The 18860-nt window shown below is 40.2% G+C and overlaps 1 protein-coding gene across 2 annotated transcripts in view; it reads right to left on the bottom strand.

Moving 5' to 3' along the window:
* Nucleotides 1-18860, bottom strand: part of PTPRQ (protein tyrosine phosphatase receptor type Q) — a 213245-nt gene that overhangs the window by 124376 nt on the left and 70009 nt on the right. For both annotated transcript variants that reach the window (XM_084616734.1, XM_084616733.1), the window contains 7 exons: nt 16708-16836; nt 11069-11215; nt 7610-7782; nt 5079-5289; nt 3311-3460; nt 3014-3193; nt 1763-1870 (listed from right to left, as the gene is read on the bottom strand). In XM_084616734.1, coding sequence (XP_084472860.1) covers nt 1763-1870; nt 3014-3193; nt 3311-3460; nt 5079-5289; nt 7610-7782; nt 11069-11215; nt 16708-16836 — 1098 coding nt within the window. The remainder of the gene's footprint in view (nt 1-1762; nt 1871-3013; nt 3194-3310; nt 3461-5078; nt 5290-7609; nt 7783-11068; nt 11216-16707; nt 16837-18860) is intronic.

Genomic DNA, 18860 nt, shown 5'->3' on the forward strand with positions numbered 1-18860 from the left:
TCAGGGCTGGAAGAGACCTCAAGAGGTCATCTAGTCCAACCCCCTGCTCAGGAAGTTCCAAAATACTTTTTACCACAGGGAGGCTCAGAATGCCTCCCTGTGATCCCTCTGGAGTAGTGCAGCTCTGCACTACCTCAACGCTGGGGCTAAAAGGCACAAAGATTCAATACAGCTCTAATCTGATCAGTGTGATTGATGGCTCTGTCTATTAGACTACATCTAGGGGTGGGATTCCCAGCTCGAGTAGATATACTCTTGCAAGCTAACAGTAGCATGAGCAGCCATGGCACAGACTAGCCTCTACTAATACAAACCCACCCAGACCCCATGAGTATGTACTCCAGGATGCTAGCCTGTGCTGCCCCTGGGCTGCCCATGCCACCATGACTACACTAATATTTTTAATGTGCTAGCTCAATGAGAGCTAGTCTGAGTATGTTTATTTGAGCTGGGTATCATACCCCAATCTCCAAGTGTGGACATATCCTTGGTGTATATTTAAAAGAGCAGCTCTTTTACTGTTGCTGGTAAAAATCCAAATTAGTTACTTCATTTTATGTTTATCCTTACTGTGAAGCACTCTGAGATATGGTCACACAAAATTACTATTCCAGTTTCCATATGGAATTAAATAGGTAAGACTGATTCTGAGCCATATCTTACTCACTTAAAGTAAAACCCACAGGAGTGAGAGTAAGTGAGAAAGGGCCTAGGAAATGTCACAGCTTTCCCAACCCTATGTTTCCAACCACGGTTCCCCTCAGGGGAGATCAGATGGCAAAGGAGTAGGATCCAAATCCTATGCCTCTCAAGGATCTGTGTGGAAAAAAAAGACAAACTATGTGGTGTGCTGGCCCAGCCATGCTACCACTTGGCCTCCCCTTCCCCTCTGGCAGCAGGACTCCCTAAGGAACTGGGCTACCCTTGACTCCTGTGTCCATACAATCTACCCATTTCTCAAGGGGGTGCCAACCCAGAGCAGAAGTTAATACTTCTAGGAACAGCAGTAACCCTTCTGCGGGCAGGGTTTTGAGAGAAGCATGCTGTGGAGAGAGGGGCTGTGCTCAGGTACCACCTAAAGCTACAAAATCTTGATCTGATATATAACAGTGCAAGTAGTTCCTGCAATATTGTATCTTATACTAAAATTACTGATCAATTTCAATGGATAATAAAGCCCAGTACACTGCACTCTGCAAAGGGCTATACCATAGTTAAACTCAGAAACTGCTGCTTATGCAGAATGCTGCTGCTCACTTGCTCTGAAACTCCTCTTGTAGACAGCACATTCACCCAGGTTCCATGATCTGAGGTGGTTTCCAAATTGTTTCTGGGTACAATTTACAATACAGTTTTTAAGATAAAAAGCCTTTAATGGTTTAGGTTCTGGATGCCTCAGAAGCCACCTATCTTCCACATCATGATAACAGGCAGAATCTGTGGATCTTCCAAGCTAATAACCTCTGGGTTAATTAGAAAGGGGCTGGAGACAGGGCATTTTCAGTCAAGGTTCTGGAGCGGCTTCCCCTGTTGGTGCACCAGAGCCCACATTTGCTAACCTTCAGGTACTGCTGAATTTTATTTCTTTCCTCTCCCAGGCCTGCAAAACTGGCTGAGGGAAGCAACACTGGGCGGTTGGAGTCGTAGTTTGAGTGGATTTGGGAAGATTCCAAATTTTGGAAATAGATCTCAATGTGTATGTTTTATTATTTGTTTGTGCACGCATCCAGCTCATGCACATCACTGCAAACAAGATACTTACCATCTTCAGGTGTTCTCACAAAAAAATCGTTCTCTTCAGACAGAGCACTTTCTCCCACTGTGGTGGAAGCTGCTACTCTCATTTTATAATTTGTGTACTTTTTCAGACCTAGGAAGAGCAAGAAAAAGAATCCTAGCTTGTGATTCTTCTTAAACATCCTCTTTTCCTTTTTGTTCACATAGTAAGTATAAAAATGGGCAATGTTCAAATAGTTGTCATAGCTATATAAGAATTTATGTAACTTAAAAAACAACTAATAGCCCATAGAGCCACTATGAGATATTCTAAATCCCACTATCTAAAATAAAATTTAAGTTTGGGGCTTCAACTAATCACTCCCGTTGACTTCAACAGAAATGGACTAACTTAATCTCTGTATATAAATTTAACAATTTATCCATAAGGAATTCAGTGTGTATGTGAGCATGTATATATATTTTAGTACTTTGGTTAGTACAAACAGGTGTCTGAAAACCCACAATGGGATGCCTTTTCTTCAATTAAAATACAAAAAGGTATTTTTTTAAAAGTAGAAAAAGATGATAAATTTCTAACACATACTGTGTAAAAGATGAAAGTCGTAAAAAGAACTAGCAGCACAGAAACAAACTAACCCCCTCCCATATGAAAAGCCAAGGAGGGGAGGTTCTATGAAAAAATCCCCATTATAAATCCCTTGCAAAAATTACTAACTACCATCGGAAGGAGCCAGAATAGTGGGTTTTGCCCTCAACAGAAAAGCCATTTCCCCAAATTGGCAGATTCCTCTGGATCCACAAGAAGTTTGGGCCATTGATGCAGAGGCCCTCTCTGCCCCTGCACCAGCTCTGGCCCCCATCCTCCTCCTCAGTTTATAGGTAGAGCAATTCCATTGGAGCCACATTGCCAGGGAGCTCTCTAGCCATGCCAACCCCTGGACCTAGCATTTATTACCTTTTTCAGGTAACTTCCATAGACCCAGAGGTGGGTACAATAGGTCTTCTCCCCCAGCCTGCCCACTCCTCCCCTCCAGCCTCTCACTGTCCCTTCCCTCCCCTTCTGAGAGGGGAGAGTGTTGCAGAAATGCTCAAGCCACCCTTCCACATGAAGATTGGGGAGGAATGATCTGGACTACCTACATTTCTAAATAGTCAATTTGATACATTTTGCATAACACAGTTGCAACTATTTTTAAGAATCAGAGAAATGTAAGGCTGGAAGGGACCTCAACAGGTTATCCAATCACCCCCTCATGCTAAAGCTATCCCATACCTGTTATAAGGAAGCTATTGTTTGCAGTTATCATGTGAAATGCTCTCTTTGTGTCCAGTTCCATCGCGTAAATTGTATAATGAGTGATTTTTCCATTGGGATTTGCTGGAGGATCCCAATACAGCAAAACAGATGATGAGCTAATATTTTTATAATAAATATTTTGCACTGAGCTTGGAACTTAAGAAACAAAACAAAAGAGTTAATGTGGGTGAAGGAAAGATTAAATCATAGCAAAAACTGGGGTGGAAGGAGGAATCCCTTACCTGAAATTATTTTAAAGTTATGCAATGTTACCTTGTTCACGTGTCCTAATGGTGAGAACAGATGGAGGCCCTTCTCCAATAATGGTGAAAGCAGATACACTGATTGTATATTCTGTGAAAGGTGTAAGTCCTTTTATTGTATATGACAGCTGTTCAGATGAAATGATGACATACTGGTTATCTGTGGTTAAAAGGAAAAAAGCTTTGTTTTCCATTTGTAACATTAAATTATTTTTCAAAAGTCTAAGCTGAAGCTGAAATATTTTTGCACACACATTTTATTGTAGACATTTTCACCTCACTTTCATGGCAATTAGAATATATAAATAATAAGCTACACCATGGTTTATAACTCACACATGGAGGGGACACTCTGTACACGGATCTCCCCATGTTTGCACATCCGTTCCCTACTCCCTAGGCCCTGTAGAGGTCTCTCCACACAGTCCAACTGGGACTGGGTGGACACTCAGTGGGCCAAGCTAAACAGTCGGCAGGATAACTGAGGACAGGGAATGCAGACTGTCTTCCCTATGGTCTGTGGATCTTGGCGTCTGTGGCCCCAAGGAGTTTGAGAAGGGGATGGGGGGAAATGCTGGTATGGAAGCACAAGACCTCTGTGTAGATGGCCCCAGCCTCCCAGGACCCACAGGAATCTACTAAACTAGGGAGTGGGCCTTGCTTTCTTCTCCACAGAGACTGAGAAATTTCCTCTTCCTTCTCCCCAGCTAACTGATGTGATCAATCTCGAGAGCATCTACTCCTGGGTCTCCTCAAGGAGACCCCTTCATGTGAGGGTTTTGGTAGGAATGAATGAGCTGGGCCAATACTATAAAACAAAGCTAAGAGGCCTGGGTTGGATCAGAAGAATATTCAGGATATCAGGGGTATAGGCTAAACTCAGTAGCCAGCTGACTGTGCTAGTCAACATCAGTGCCCCATACAGGTGTCATTACACTACAGCATAAGTTACTTATACTTGAATACTGTATTACACCAGATGCAGACCTGAAGAAGGGCTCTATGTAAGCTTGAAAGCTTGTCTCTCTCACCAACAGATGTTGGTCCAATAAAAGATATTACCTCATCCACCTTGTCTCTCTCATATCCTGTGACAATACCACTACAAAAACACTGCAAACCAGATGCAGGGACTTTAATGGAGCATAAATAAAATCAGAATTTGGCCCTCTGTCTGCTGTTTAAAGCTCCCATGGTAAAAATTTGGAGAGATATTTTAAGCCTGTATCTGTCAACTAAGTCTTGTTTAATGGGTCATAAATATCCATACTTAGTAAAGAAACAATGTTCTATTGATAACGCAGAACAAGTGTATATACTAATGACATCACCATGACATGGGGGGGTCATCCCCACCTGTTTGCCACCCCATAGAGCAGAGCTGTAACTTTTTGACCTATTTACCTTCAGTGACATTTGAAAAGCTATTAGTCAAAAGATTCAGGGAAATCAAGGTCTGTGAAGGGCTTGGAGATATGTTAATCCCCTGCAATCACACCTGCTTTGGCAACTGTAATAACTGATTGTCTATGCAGCTTGGCCGATGGCTCTAGTGTGCTACTTTCACTAGGAAGAAGGTCAGCTGGGTGATAAGGGGCTAGTTCCTGCCTGTGTGGCATTCACAGTTGCTTCAGAAGGTTATTTGGTAGTAAAAAACTTGACTCCAGAAAATGACCCATTAATAATTTGGTTGAACTCTGTGCTAAAGATCATATTTGTGACAGTGACAGGGACCTTTTGAACAATGAGGTAGGTATAAAAATATCTTAAAGTTTTACCAGAAACTGAAGGTAGTTTTGCTGCTCCATTGATGGTGGGCAAGTTCTCACTAGATAGAATACTAAATGTTACTGAAGAAACTGTTTGTATCATGGGAAACATCTCAGCTGAGCCTTCATATAATCCAGTGGCTGTTTCTATTGTATCCCCAGTGAAAGTAGATTGGATATTTTCCTTTAACATGTCTGGATCCACAGAATCCATTGAATGCTAAAGATTAAAAATACAACAACAAATAAATCGCAAACCAAATATGACACTTACCATTAACTCATTTTTCTCATTATACGCACATAATACGCACACATAAACACACGTATATATATACATATTACATATAAATAGCATATAATAGTATGTATATATACTAGAGAGATTAGATTAATATACATTATAGGTGGAGCTGGTATCAACAACTACAATTAAGGTTGCCTGACACTTCCCATTATAAAACCTTATTTTCAATTGCTTATAACTTTGATAAACTTTAACTATTTGAGCTGAAATCTGCCTTGCTGGGTATCTGACTCAGGCTGATTTTGTTTTGTTTTTTAAGCTTCAGCTAAATCAGTTTAGTACCTTCTGAAAATAGGATTAAAGGAAAACGTTGTTTTGCTCATGTTAACAACATTCTTACAACCATTTCATTAAGAAGTTCTAGTGTCTCCCTGCTTTGGAGCAAGGTCTTGAAACTTAGCAGAGGTGTTACTTTGAATGTGCCTTTTGATATACCTAGGAAAATTCATCCAAATCTGGTCAAGTGAAAAGCCTTTTAAATATCTCCCTGCTTAGTAAAGACTTGTTAGAGTTTGGCAGCTAAATTCTCCACAGATTTCATCTGCACTAAGAATACTCCAGCCCAGGGCTCTAGGGGGTCACTGTGGCACTAAAATTGAGAGAGGGAGACCGTCTATCCTGCATTCTCAGTGCTCTGCCTGCTGAGCGTGGAGGAAAGGGAGGAACAGACTGACTGGATTGAAGGAGGATAAGAAATGGGGAGGAGGGAAAGTTAATCGGGTCAATGGCACAGGATCAGGTACGAAGTAATATCCAGGAGATCTAGATTCAATTCTAGGTTCTGTTGCAGACTTCCCATGTGACTTTGTGCAAGTCACTTAATAACAGAACTTGATGAAAGGCCAGTACAAAAATTGTGACTTTTTGTTAAAATTTATTGAAAATTATGTGGATTTTTTTCAAAAATAAAAACAAATTCTGACCAGCTCGGTAGCCGATTATTGAATACCCTACCCAAATTTTTTAAATAAAAATCTAGCTGAATATTTTTTCAAATTTAAATTTCAGATCAAAATTTCAAATCAAAGTTTCATTAAAAAAAATCAGGAAATTTTGACCAGATCTACTTATTTTTTCTGAACCTGAGTTTCCAATCTATAAAATGGGACTAATAAACCTTTCTTTGTCTCTAAGCTCCCAGAGCAAGATCTCTCTCTTATTACATGTTTCTATACTGCCTAGCACAATGGCATCCCATTCTCAGGTGGAGAAGAGGACACTATCGTAAATACATAAATAAATGAATAATAATAATAATAATGACAACTAATTATTTGAGTTACACGTTTATTTTGAAAAAATCCTTTTTCTTGAAAATCAGTATTCCTAAACATTAAAAAAAAAGATTTAAGCATCACTATTAAAAGGAAATATTATTGAAAAGTACCCTTTTCTGTAACAAATAAAAAAAAGCCTTTGATTAGACCAATATCAGTAAACACAGAGAATCAGATTCTGTCACTCATGTTCAGGTGAATGGTCCATTCATTTCAGAGTAGGGCAGGATTCAACTTGAGTACAGATGGAAGAATCTAGACCAGCAGAAGTTAAGAAAATGGCTAATAGGGAGACAGATACTTTTCCAAATTAACATGGAAAAATCCACATAATATTTACTGGTACCAGATACATTGTGGCAAAAGTATCTTTAAATCTTTATTGGCAAAAAGGCAATCTCTGTCTCCTGTGCTTTGCTACATTTGCTTAACTATAAAGTCAAAACCATTTTACTGACATATGCATGGAAGCTTTCAAGCGTACATGTACACTGCAGTAAAAACCCAAGGTATCAGGTCTCAGAGCCTAGATCAATTGACTTGGGCTGGCAGGGCTTGGGTTATGGGGCTAAAAATTGCAGTGTAGACATTCAGGCTTGGGCTGGAGCTTGAGCTCCCCCTCACATGGTCTCAGAGCCTGGGCTCTAGCCCAAGCCCAAACTGCAATTTTTAGACCCAGAGCCCAAGCCCTCTGAGCCCGAGTCAACTGATCCGAACCAGCGAGTGCCATGCCATGGGCCTTTTATTGCAGTGTGGATATACTCTCAGTGACAGTGCAGTAAGGTGAAACTAGAAACTTTAACTCTCAATTAAAAATAGAGCAGGAAATAAGGGACAGCGTGAAAGGACTGAAAATTAATCAATAGTAACTAATTTTGTAATTTAAAATAAAACCACACCAACTACCATATTAGCAAGGTAACCAAAACAGAACAGCCAAATAAAAAACAAAATACCTTAACTTTCCCTGTGAGGATTGTGTTTTCCACAGTCAATCCTATGTCCCGAGCTAACACTTTAACCCTATATTGGGTAATGATTCCATTTGGTTGTTGTGGTTTCCTCCAAGAAATTCTTATGAGAGTGGCTTCTAGTTCTGCTAGTTGTAAATCGGATACAGCACTTGGAACTAAAACAAACAAAAAACCCTTACATTAAATGTTATCTCCAATACTGAATTTAATTAAACACTGCCAATCGATTTCTAAATGTTACTGTAAACTTTTTCAGCACATTGAGCAAAGGCAATCTAAACATCTATTCAGATTTTAACTGTTTATGAAGTGAGTTGTTCCAGTGCAATCAACAAGTTACTTCAAGAAACTTTTATCCCACTGGTTAAATCATGATTTAAAAACATGCAGATAGATATATGATATGCAGTATTATAATAAGACTGTGAGAAGAAGGCAAGATCCTCATCTCATGTAAATCAGTATAGCTCAATTCCAATTGAAGTCATTTGCACTAGAAGTCAATGGGTCTATGCCGATCTACACAGATTTGAACAAACTTATACAAACTTAGGCATAAATAAATCAAACATATATATATATATATACGCATGAAATGAAAAAGTATTTGGAAAATTATAATTGATGATGGTCCCATTTCGTGTATCACATTTTTATGAGTTTTATTTCCATTTCACCTTTTAGTATTAATAATGATCTTACATTGTACGTATATATCATATAATCCTTTCCCTGCCATTGCAGGTGCCTTGGGCACTGGTGTACCTGAGTCCCTCGTATTCTCTGCCTGTGACACATAACAGTCTAGTCTCCTGTGGGCTGTAATACTTCAGCCTAATTTCGGTTGTTGAGTTTAGTGTGTGGATGCTGAGTGGTGTGGGTGGCCTGTGATATACAGGAGATGAGACGAGATGATCTGGTGGTCCCTTCTGGCCTTAAACTCTAGAACTTTTTGACTCTTTACATGCAAAATAATGAACATCACACATCAGTGTCTTAACATTCCACAGAATGGTTCTCATAGAACTTGAGACACAAAATCATTCATCCTAAAGTAACATAGATAAAAGGCCTGCTAATCCTGATTCACATGAGTAGTCCTTTAACTACAAATGGGACTACTCACATGAGTGATGGTTTGTAGGTTTGGGACCAAAATCTATCAATCTGTCTTATTATGACACACTTCAGAATATGTGTGTTGCCAAGCATGAATATGAATACCAAAATAAACCAGTGTTCAAATTGGAGGGGTATTACACTCACTTCTCACTTCTTCTTGCTGAAAAGAAGTTCGAATAACCCATTGCTTTTAAACCAAAATTTGAATACTGGAATACTATCATCACCTCCTAGTTTTCCCAGAAGCAACTAAGTAAAATAAATCTAACAAATAAAATAAAATAATATGGGTCAGAGTAGGAGTGCAGTCCAGGAGGAAAACACTGGTCTGGAAGTCAGGAAATCTGAATTCTATTCCAGAGTCTGCTACTGACCTGCCATATGAACTTGGGCAAGTCACTTCACTTCTTCGTTCTGCTTCCCCTCCTACCCTTTGTCTCTCTTGTGTATTTAGGTCCTGAACCTAGCAGTCACAGTGAAATCAATGGGATTCCTTACAGTGTATAAAGCTAAGCATGAAGCAGGTGGATTGGAATCTAAAACTGAAAGCTCTTTGGGACAGGGATTATCAATTACTATGTGTTTGTACAGCACCTAGCACAATGGAGATCTGATCATGGCTGGGGCCTGTGGGTACTACTTTCCAGCAAATGTCTCAAACTTCAATAAAAGGTTGAAGGAACTGAGTCTCATGGAAGTAATGACACAGAATCGGGAACAACTGGACAATAGGACCAGTGACTAGACCAGAGGACAGAGAACATGTAATAAGTGTGAACCACATCTGAATAGAGAAATTGTGATATGAGCGCTCTCTCCTCCCATTCATAGTCACATAACATTACTGTGGCATCTACAGCAATTTCTTACTTGAAATTATTCATGATTTTTAGCTGTGTTTAGTGTGATAAAGATTTTTGTCCTTTTTGAATAAAAAAAGATCTTAATTCAACTATCTACCTTTTTTCTTTCATCCCCCCATCCCCCCCCCCCCCCCCCCCCCGCATCCAACCTGTTCTGATTCTCTCCACTGGTAATGAGAAGGAGAATCAGCAACATGTAACTATACAAAACTCTGCAGAACACAAGCAAGAGCTTTGTGGCTCACTAGTAATTCTCAGGCCACAGTTTGGGTAACTCTAGACTAACTAAAAGAAAAGGAGGACTTGTGGCACCTTAGAGGCTAACCAATTTATTTGAGCATAAGCTTTCGTGAGCTACAGCTCACTTCATTGGATGCATACTAACTCACTAAAGGACTCATCCAATCCATATCATTTTATAATTGAGAAAGGAAGCTAGAACTGGATTTGGAAGAGGAACACTAATCACAAGAGGCAGATCTGAAAGTGTCAGATGAAAACTGGTATTGCCACCACAGGCAGTATTTAAGGGAAGTAATTCACAAGTCTGTTAGTTTTGTTTTAACTAGGAACAAAAATGGAACAGGGCTAAACAGAGAAAAACGGTCAGGAGGGGACACAGGGAAAGGGAAAGATGGAGGGTGGAAAAGGGTGGTGATGGGGGAAGAATGCACATGTGCCTTTTCACACCTGCTGAGTTTGCCTCGATGTCTCCTGTTCTTATCATGAGTAGCATTTCATCTGTTCTATTTTCAGGCCTTTTATATACTGAGATATTTCACTATAATAAATATAAAGGTGTTCTTGGGGTTTCCTTTAGAACACATATGCTTTTATGTTTTAACTAAAGGGTATCAATCACCTCCTTACAAAGAAACTATGAATTTTGTTGAAAGTAGTGCAATTATGATGCACATAGATCACATTCTTCTTTTTCAGCTTAGCGCAAGCTATTCACATAACAGTATTTTTTAAAAGAGCTCTATATGAAAAATATCACTATAAAGATAATTAACTGTACATGTGGAGTGATAACATTTGATGTAATTACAGAAATATGCTCTTACCCTACTATTTGCTGCCATCTACTGGCCAAATAATGGAGTCGTTCCTTTAACCGAATTACCCAGCCCAGAAGTAATGCCTTTTTTTTTCCCATTCAAAAACATATTAGTTCCATAATCTTTGAAGGCTTCTGAACTCAAATAAATGTGGTCATAGTGTGTTTTTAATATTTTCTGTGTTTGCTAAACATACAAAACTTTCCTGGGTATTCCCTTTCTTTGATTTGTGATTTCTTGCTTATAATACACTATCCGGAAGAGGGAGTGAACTAGAAACACATCTATTTTTTATACACAATTTACACAAATGGCTTTGAAGGTAGAATTAAAACAGCCATCATATGTAGCAGGACAATTAGGTTTTTCAATTTTATTTCTATAACCCTACCTACCTTCTGGAGGAGTAAAAACTGTTAAATTAGATTTAGGCCCCATCCCGGCACTTGTCTCAGCACTAACAGACACATCATAGGTTGTAAATGGTGTTAGATTATTAAATGTGAACTTGAGATCTTTTGTGCTGTTATCTAGAATATAACCTAGAGTGAAACGGGAAAACAGTTTCAGTTTAATACAAACAGTATTGAACATTTCTTCATTTTGAATACAGTTATTTTCCGTGACAATGAAAGACAAAAGACAAAACCAATAATGAAGTTATTAAGCATAATGAAATTACCATCAGTTTATAATAACTATGACTTATTACAAGTAATATTGCATGCCCCTGGTAAAATACTAAAATATCATTGCAATACACGCAGACCCTCTCAACCAGTCTGAATGGAAAATTTCTTTCCTTTTAATTTCTCTTCTACAATTAATCTCTCCAACAATCTTCACTGGGGGGCGGGCTCTAAAAATTAGTCTTAAAATTATAAGTATGTCAAATTAATTATCTCCTAATATAACTATATACACCACTGTAGCGAGGGGTTGTGGTCTCCCTCCCAGACTGATGGGAAGAAGCCAAAAACCACCTTCTGGTGGGCAGAGCCAGGCAAGCTATGTCCCCTGCTGGAAGCAGAGGGGTGGGACTGGAAGTTTAAAGGACAGGCCATGGAGCTCAGTTGTCCGAGAGCTGGAGAAGGAAGCAGACGTTTCTTCCCCCACAATAGAGCTCTACAGCACCGAGGACTCAAAGGAGGTGTTCGGGACTAAAGACTGACCAGTACTGGAAGAGCTACTGGGACTGCCGCTGGTCGTGTACCCCAAGATGGAGAAATCCCAGGACATGGAGGTATACCCAGGAGGGGTAGTAGTAAGTAGCCCAGGGACACCAGACATTAGTCCGGTTGTGTTGCTAGAGTCCAGGTCAGCGTGTTTCAGTGGGATCCCCACTGACCCAGTGGTGGAGTCCTCCCCCACTGTCAGGGCCCTGGGCTGGAACCTAGTGAAGTAGGGTGGGCCCACGTCCCCCTACTCCCTACTGCCGACCCCACCTCTGGGTTGGCAGCCTGCCCACCTTAGGCCAAACAGCCTGTGTTTGCTGGCTCTGACCTGCCCCGAGGGCCAGAGCCCCTTTGACCACTTATTGCTCTGCTCTGCCCAGGGGGCTAGAGCCCTGAGACTGCTAATTCCCTGTTTAGCTTTGCATTTATAGGCACACTGTAGTGAGGGGGTGTGGCCTCCCTCCAAGACTGTTGGGAGGGAGGGCCATGAACCCCTACAACCATCCATGACTAAGTTAAAAAATCATCAGAAATATAAAGCCAGGTTCACATTATAGATACGTGTGGAGTGGTGGAGAAAATAATCACAGGAAGGATATTTATAGTTAAGAAATGTTCTATTCTGCCTCATCATCTCTCCAGATATCCTCATTGTGGAGCAATAAAAGAACAGTGAAGGAAGAATATATTCAAATCTTTCTAGCTGATTCTATCAGCTGATTCTATAAGGGTAATAAACGTTAAAGAAAACTGATTATATAGGTATCACAGACTGGAGAACCCTTTCTTCAAGTCAAGTACAGCTCACACATACCTCTCTTTTCTTCTGAGCTGTTAAGAATTTGGAATATTACGCTAAGAATGGCTCTAGACTTGGAACTGGTTCTATGGATCCCAGCTTCTCTTACACAAATAACAATGATAAATATCAAAAAGTTCAAGTGGGAAAACCATTTCTAAGGGGAACTTTTGGAGCTGTCTGATTCTCTTATAACAGATGCTGAGAGCTCTCCATTCTCTAGTGAGAAATTGTGGTTCAAGTACTAAAGAAAAATAAGACAAAGTGCTTCAGTGCTGCTTTACTGGGAAGTGACAAAATGCAAGTTTCCTTTCCAGAAGACAATTTGTGTGGCTGAGATTGGACGCTATAGATTTGAGAGATCTTGGAAGCAGCCAGTCTTTTCATTTGTGCCCTGTTGCCAGAGGCAGAAATTCTCAGCAGACACTGAAGGAACTATCATTTAGATCCCTCTTCCTTCTCACACTGCTTGAACTGCTCTAGTCTTTCTACAGAGATGACAATCCCATAGTGAGGACCAGTTGAGAGTAAGAACATAAGAACAGAACCACCACCATACTGGGTCAGACCAAAGTTCCACCTAGCCCAGTATCCTATCTTCCGACTGTGGCCAATGCTAGCTGCCCCAGAGGGAATGAATACAACAGGTAATCATCAAGTGATTCATCCTGTCACCCATTCCCAGCTTCTGGCAAACAGACTAGGGACATCATCCCTGCCCATCCTGGCTAATAGCCACTGATCGACCTATCCTCCATCAATTTATCTAGTTCTTTTTTGAATCCTGTTATAAGTCTTGGCCTTCACAACATCCTCTGGCAAGGAGTTCCACAGTTTGACTGTGCATTGTGTGAAAAAATACTTCCTTTTGTTTGTTTTAAACCTGCTGCCTATCAATTTCGTTTGGCGACCCCTAGTTCTTGTGTTATGAGAAAGAGTAAATAAAATTTCCTTATTTACTTTCTCCACATCAGTAATGATTTTATAGACCTCTAGCTTATCCCCTTAGTCATCCTTTTTCCAAGCTGAAAAGTCCCAGTCTTATTAATCTCTCCTTATATGGCAGCCGTTCCATACCCCTAATAATTTTTGTTGCCCTTTTCTGAACCTTCTCCAATTCTAATATAATGATGACACAGAATGCCTCATTTTAAAAGGCAATAATCCAATTCCCTGGTGTTACTGAAGAGTTTCCTTCTAAAATAAAGATAAAATAATATAATTTCTTAAATAATGTATGTTTGTTCAATATGTATTCAGGTGTCTTAGTTGATTTCCCCACTCACTACAACTATAGATACTAGACCATATTTAAAATGGTTCGTTAAATCACCAAACTTTAGGATTATCACTATCTACCCATCTCTGTTAATTCTAATTGCCTTTACTATCAAAGTCCAGAATGATACTGAGGACACATGACAGCAGTAGATGGAAAAGGATAACCCAATACAAAATACTTTGAATGTCATGCTCATATCACCATAATTCCTTTCATTCCAACTTGTGAAATACTATTGATGCCCTGATTAAGAATATATTACATGTGAGGAAAATGGGTCTTAGTTATCTGGACAATGAGAATTGGTTTCCAATACTCTTGTAGTAGTAGGCGTTTTGCAATCAAGCAACTTCATCAAATGTTATTGGAAAGCATTCAGCATGAAAACCATCATGTCTGACATTAAGATGTTGACTAGTACAATATATCTTTTTAGACAGAGGGCTAGATCTTCACTTTACGATCTGCGCAGTGTAAGGCACGTTAGTGTGCTACCCCTAGAGCTGCTCAGGAGGGATATTGTAGCTATGGTGACCACATGTCCCAATTTTATAGGGACAGTCCCAATATTTGGGGCTTTTTCTTATATAGGTGCCTATAACTACCTCCTTGCCCCCATCCCATCATGAGCAGGCTGCTCTGTGACTGAGTACTGGGAATCAGCACCTGAACCAGTAGCACTCTGGTCATTGTTTAACCAGTTAGGTCCCTGGGGAGGGCCTGATTAAGGAGAGAAGTTTCTGATTACCAAATCAGTTTGGGGCTGGGTAACTAAACGAGCTAATTAGCACATTAACAAGGAGACTGAATAAAAGAGCACAGAAAGAAAGAAAGAGGATGGAAGCAGGCTAGTAGACTCTGACAAAAGGGAGTTCTCTGGGAGGAGAAACCTCTCTCCCCCCCGGGCTTTGGAGAAAGGGTAGTAAAGCTAGATAATGTAAATGGTATGAGTGCACCAGTACCTAAAAGGTGGTGGAGTGAAATACTATGAATAAACTGCCCGGTTGTATCTACAGAAAGTAAGGCTTCTGAACAGTCTGTGTAAAGCAGAGGATTGGAGCAGCGGCACTCAGCCACAAACAGCTACTCTGCTGTGGTTGCTGCCTCACCCTCTCTGCCCTATAACTGAGGTCTAATTTGAAGCATGTTCTGACGATGTTGTGTGGGTTTGATCAAGTGGCAGTTCTGGAGATAGGAAGAAATTTTTCCCTGGGGCTAGAATTGACAAGGTACCTGGTGCTTTTTTTTCTCCATCGCCAGTATCCTGGAGGCAGAGTTTTAGGTTAATATGGAGTAAAGACAGGATTTAAACATGCAAGTTTAATAAGTGGAGTTTGTAGTTTTGTTGCCGCTTGAGACAGGTAGCCAATGTGAGTAAGAGGCTCCAGGGAACCAGGTCCTAGAAATACATGTGAGTAAGAGACCTAGAAGGTGGCTTCTGGACCCTATTATTCTTGAGGAAGAAAGGCAGACCTTATTTCTTTGCAGACTTCATGTGCACCCTCATTCCCCCTCCTGAGTTGGAGGACAAGAGGGATCAGAGGAGGGCTAAATACTAGAGATTAGTCAGAAGGAAACAAACCCTAAATATTGGTTATGGAGCATGGAGGTCATTTAGCACTACCCTGAACCCAAATAAATGACTGGTATTTTTCAGTGAGGGTGAGGGCCCCAATCACTTCATCTCACAACCCATTCAAGTTAATAGTTTTAGCCTTATCCATTAAAATCCATTCCTTTGTCTGTGTTTTGTTCTCCTCCACGTCCTGATTTAATTGACACTGTAATATACTGCCTCTCTAAAAGAGTGAAATAGATAAGATTTTGTCTCTTCCTGTTTTCAGGTGTACCTAGTATCCATTGTTCTAAATATATATACTGATAATGAGTATTATGATGGAGTGTCCTTCCCACACAAGGCAGAGTAGGTTGTTAGGACAATTATCCCGATGGGCTGCACCAGTGGGGGAGAGCCAGGGACAGAAGGGCTAACTGTTGATGAAGCAGAGCTGGGAAGAGGCAGGCTGAGCTTGTGTAAAGCCAGAAAGCTGAGAAAACCGGGAGCTGCAGAGGAAGTAGGCTGCAGTCACTTCTTGGGATAAGTAAGTGGGTGTTTGAGGCTACAGAGCCTGGCAAGAAGTCAAAGAGGGAAGTAGCCTATAGCTACTCCATGAGAGGAGGGAGATTAGGTTGATAAACCCAGGGAACAGGCAGAGGATAGAGCAGGCAGGAGCTTGGGGAAATAGCACCTGGGTCTGGAAGCAAACAGCTCATAGTTGCAAGACTTAGAGCCCTTGGATTGGAGCCCAGAGTAGTGGGTGGGCCTAGGTTCCCCCACCAGTTGCTGGGAAAGTGGCACAGTGCCTGGCCCTGGACTGGAAGACTGTCTGGAGCAGCATGAGGATAACTGATCCAGCGGGACTTTGGTACCTTGGAAGAGGAGGACTGTCCAAAGACCTGGCTGGAGGCTGAGTCATGAAGAGGGAGCACTGTGAGTCCTGGCAACCAAGGAGGGGCCACGGTGCGAGGAAAGGGGTGTCAGACTGAATGAGAGCTGATTCGCCAGACACAGCCATGAGGAGGCACCCTAGCAATGAGTGAACCCCATGACAAACATCCTTTTCACTGAGAAGTTATCAGAGAATTACCACCAAGCCTAATTTCATAAAAGGAAAGATTTGTTTTCAACTATCCATTTTTAGAATGCTAGTGATGTAGTTACTGAAAGAAAATTATCCTAACAATGATAGAGGAAACCTAAGTTTGATTCAGACTTACCAGATGGTCCATATAATTCAACTCTGTAACTAAACTTTCCTGTTACTATGGTTGGTGGTTCCCAAGACACTGAGAAGGACTTTCCAGTAATGTTGTCTTTGGCAAAATTCTGGGGTGGATCTTCTGGAACTAAAACAACATTGGAAAAAAATGTATACACATATAATTCATATTAGGGTTTCCCAAAAGCATCCTTTAATTCATATTATTCATATTACATATAAAATAAGATCAGAAAAAGACATTAAAAACATCATGTAAATTGGAAAAGTAGGATTTATATTAATATGAAATTTTCTTTCTTTCTGATTTTAATGTACTTCCTTTTAATTAAAAGGAGTGGGCGGGGGTGGTAGTTGGTAACTTATCTTGCAAGAGAGCTGCGAACGTGCAACTGAACCTGAAAAGGGATAAGTACCAAAAACTCCGTCAAGTCTAACAGGAATTTCACAATTGCTATTGATTTTACATTGAAAGGCACTCAGATTCTACGGTGATGGGGAGCAGTATAAAACTTAGATGGATAATTTGATCAACAGGTATGCAGTCTCTCTCTCATACTCTAGGTCTCCTAAAACTAATTTGATAACCTTCAATACTGCCCAAAGCTCCAACTCTGCAAACACCAGCGCATGAAGAACTTTATTCATCTGAGCAGTCCTATTGCTTTTAATGGGACTACTCTTCTAAGTAAAGTTACTAACATTGCTCAAGGGATTGCAGGATCAGGCCCTTCGCCTTTCTAAAGCAGAGCTTGCTGCACTCTGGCAGATTTGTGAATATACCCAGGAGGCATGGACTGAGTCAGTCAAATTCATTTTACTTGGATGCTAATCAGTTTGAATCCGACCAGGCCAAGATGTTTTTGTAAAAAGGGTGCCTAAAATTAAGCTTTTAAATCCATATTTAGGCACGTAAATCAGAACCCTGATTTCCAAAAATGCTGAGTTCAATAGCAGCTGCTGGGTGCATAACACTTTTGAAAATCAGGTCACTGATTTAGGTGCCTTTATTTAGATTGAAGAGTCTAACTAGAGACACCCAGTCGGAGACACCAATCTTGGCCTTGATCCCGAGTAGAATAACCTGAATTTTCCATGAAAATGTAGCCTTTGGTTTTTATAAAAGCATCAAGAGAAACTAAAGCTGAATTTACCCAAATCAAGCTTTAAAACAAATAAAAACTACAGCTTTGACTGTTTGTGTATTTTCCACTTAGCTTTCTTACAAAATTCAGTTATAATAGACAATAGTTTTAGCTCAGTCCTCTGAAAAATAACACATGTAAATTTTCTCAAGTGAGGAAGGTAATATGTAGATTTTTTTTTAAAAAAAGTGAAAATATGAAAATGAAAACGAAAACATCTAAAATTACTTTAAATATGTACTGCCATAACAATGTCCCAGCCATTTTGCTGTTTGCGCACAGCTCAGCAAACACCTCCATTTTTTGGAACAACTCTTAGGTAAAAATGGTATTATTCAAAGTGACGTCAATCATAGAAACAAAAAAACAACTCTCTCCTATCGAGCTAGTTGTGAAAATAACAACAGCTGCCAATGAAAGAAAAGAGAGCTCCTGTCAATCCTGAGGAATTTCTTAGGTGCTACTCAGTGAAGATAACCAAGAATGATAAAGTAATCCTGCCAACTCTAATGGTATCAGCTACACTCACACATTATTCTTAAATGTCAGGGCTTACAAGGAATCAAGAGAAGCTACAATTCTTTTCCAGGGCCAAATCCTGTCACATAACTCATAGAAGTAATATTAATTATTTGATTCCACTTGATCCTATCCCCAGTGACGAAATATGCAAGTGCTGGATTTTGCACAAGACATATGGTAATAATTTTAATTATAATGCAGTCATGTCCAAAAATTTTAAACCCATAAATGAGTAGCAAAAAAAAAAAAAGGGTACATGGAATCTCAAATAGCATTTTAAGCAAGAAGAGCCCTGTCACTGGGAAGGATGGGGAAGGGGTTCAGCAGAGCTGGGATGACTCAACTAGGAGGGGACTTGAACGGTTTCAGCAGCTGGGAATGGGTCCAAGGCAGGGTACTTGTCATTAAGAGTCATGTGGTCACCTTTGCCTCTGTGGCCACAGGAGATCCTGTGACAACAAATTAATGTAGTTTCACGGTGCAT

The sequence above is a fragment of the Lepidochelys olivacea genome (genome assembly GCF_965140295.1).
Source record: "Lepidochelys olivacea isolate rLepOli2 genome assembly, chromosome: 1".
In the NCBI taxonomy this organism is placed as follows: domain Eukaryota; kingdom Metazoa; phylum Chordata; order Testudines; family Cheloniidae; genus Lepidochelys; species Lepidochelys olivacea.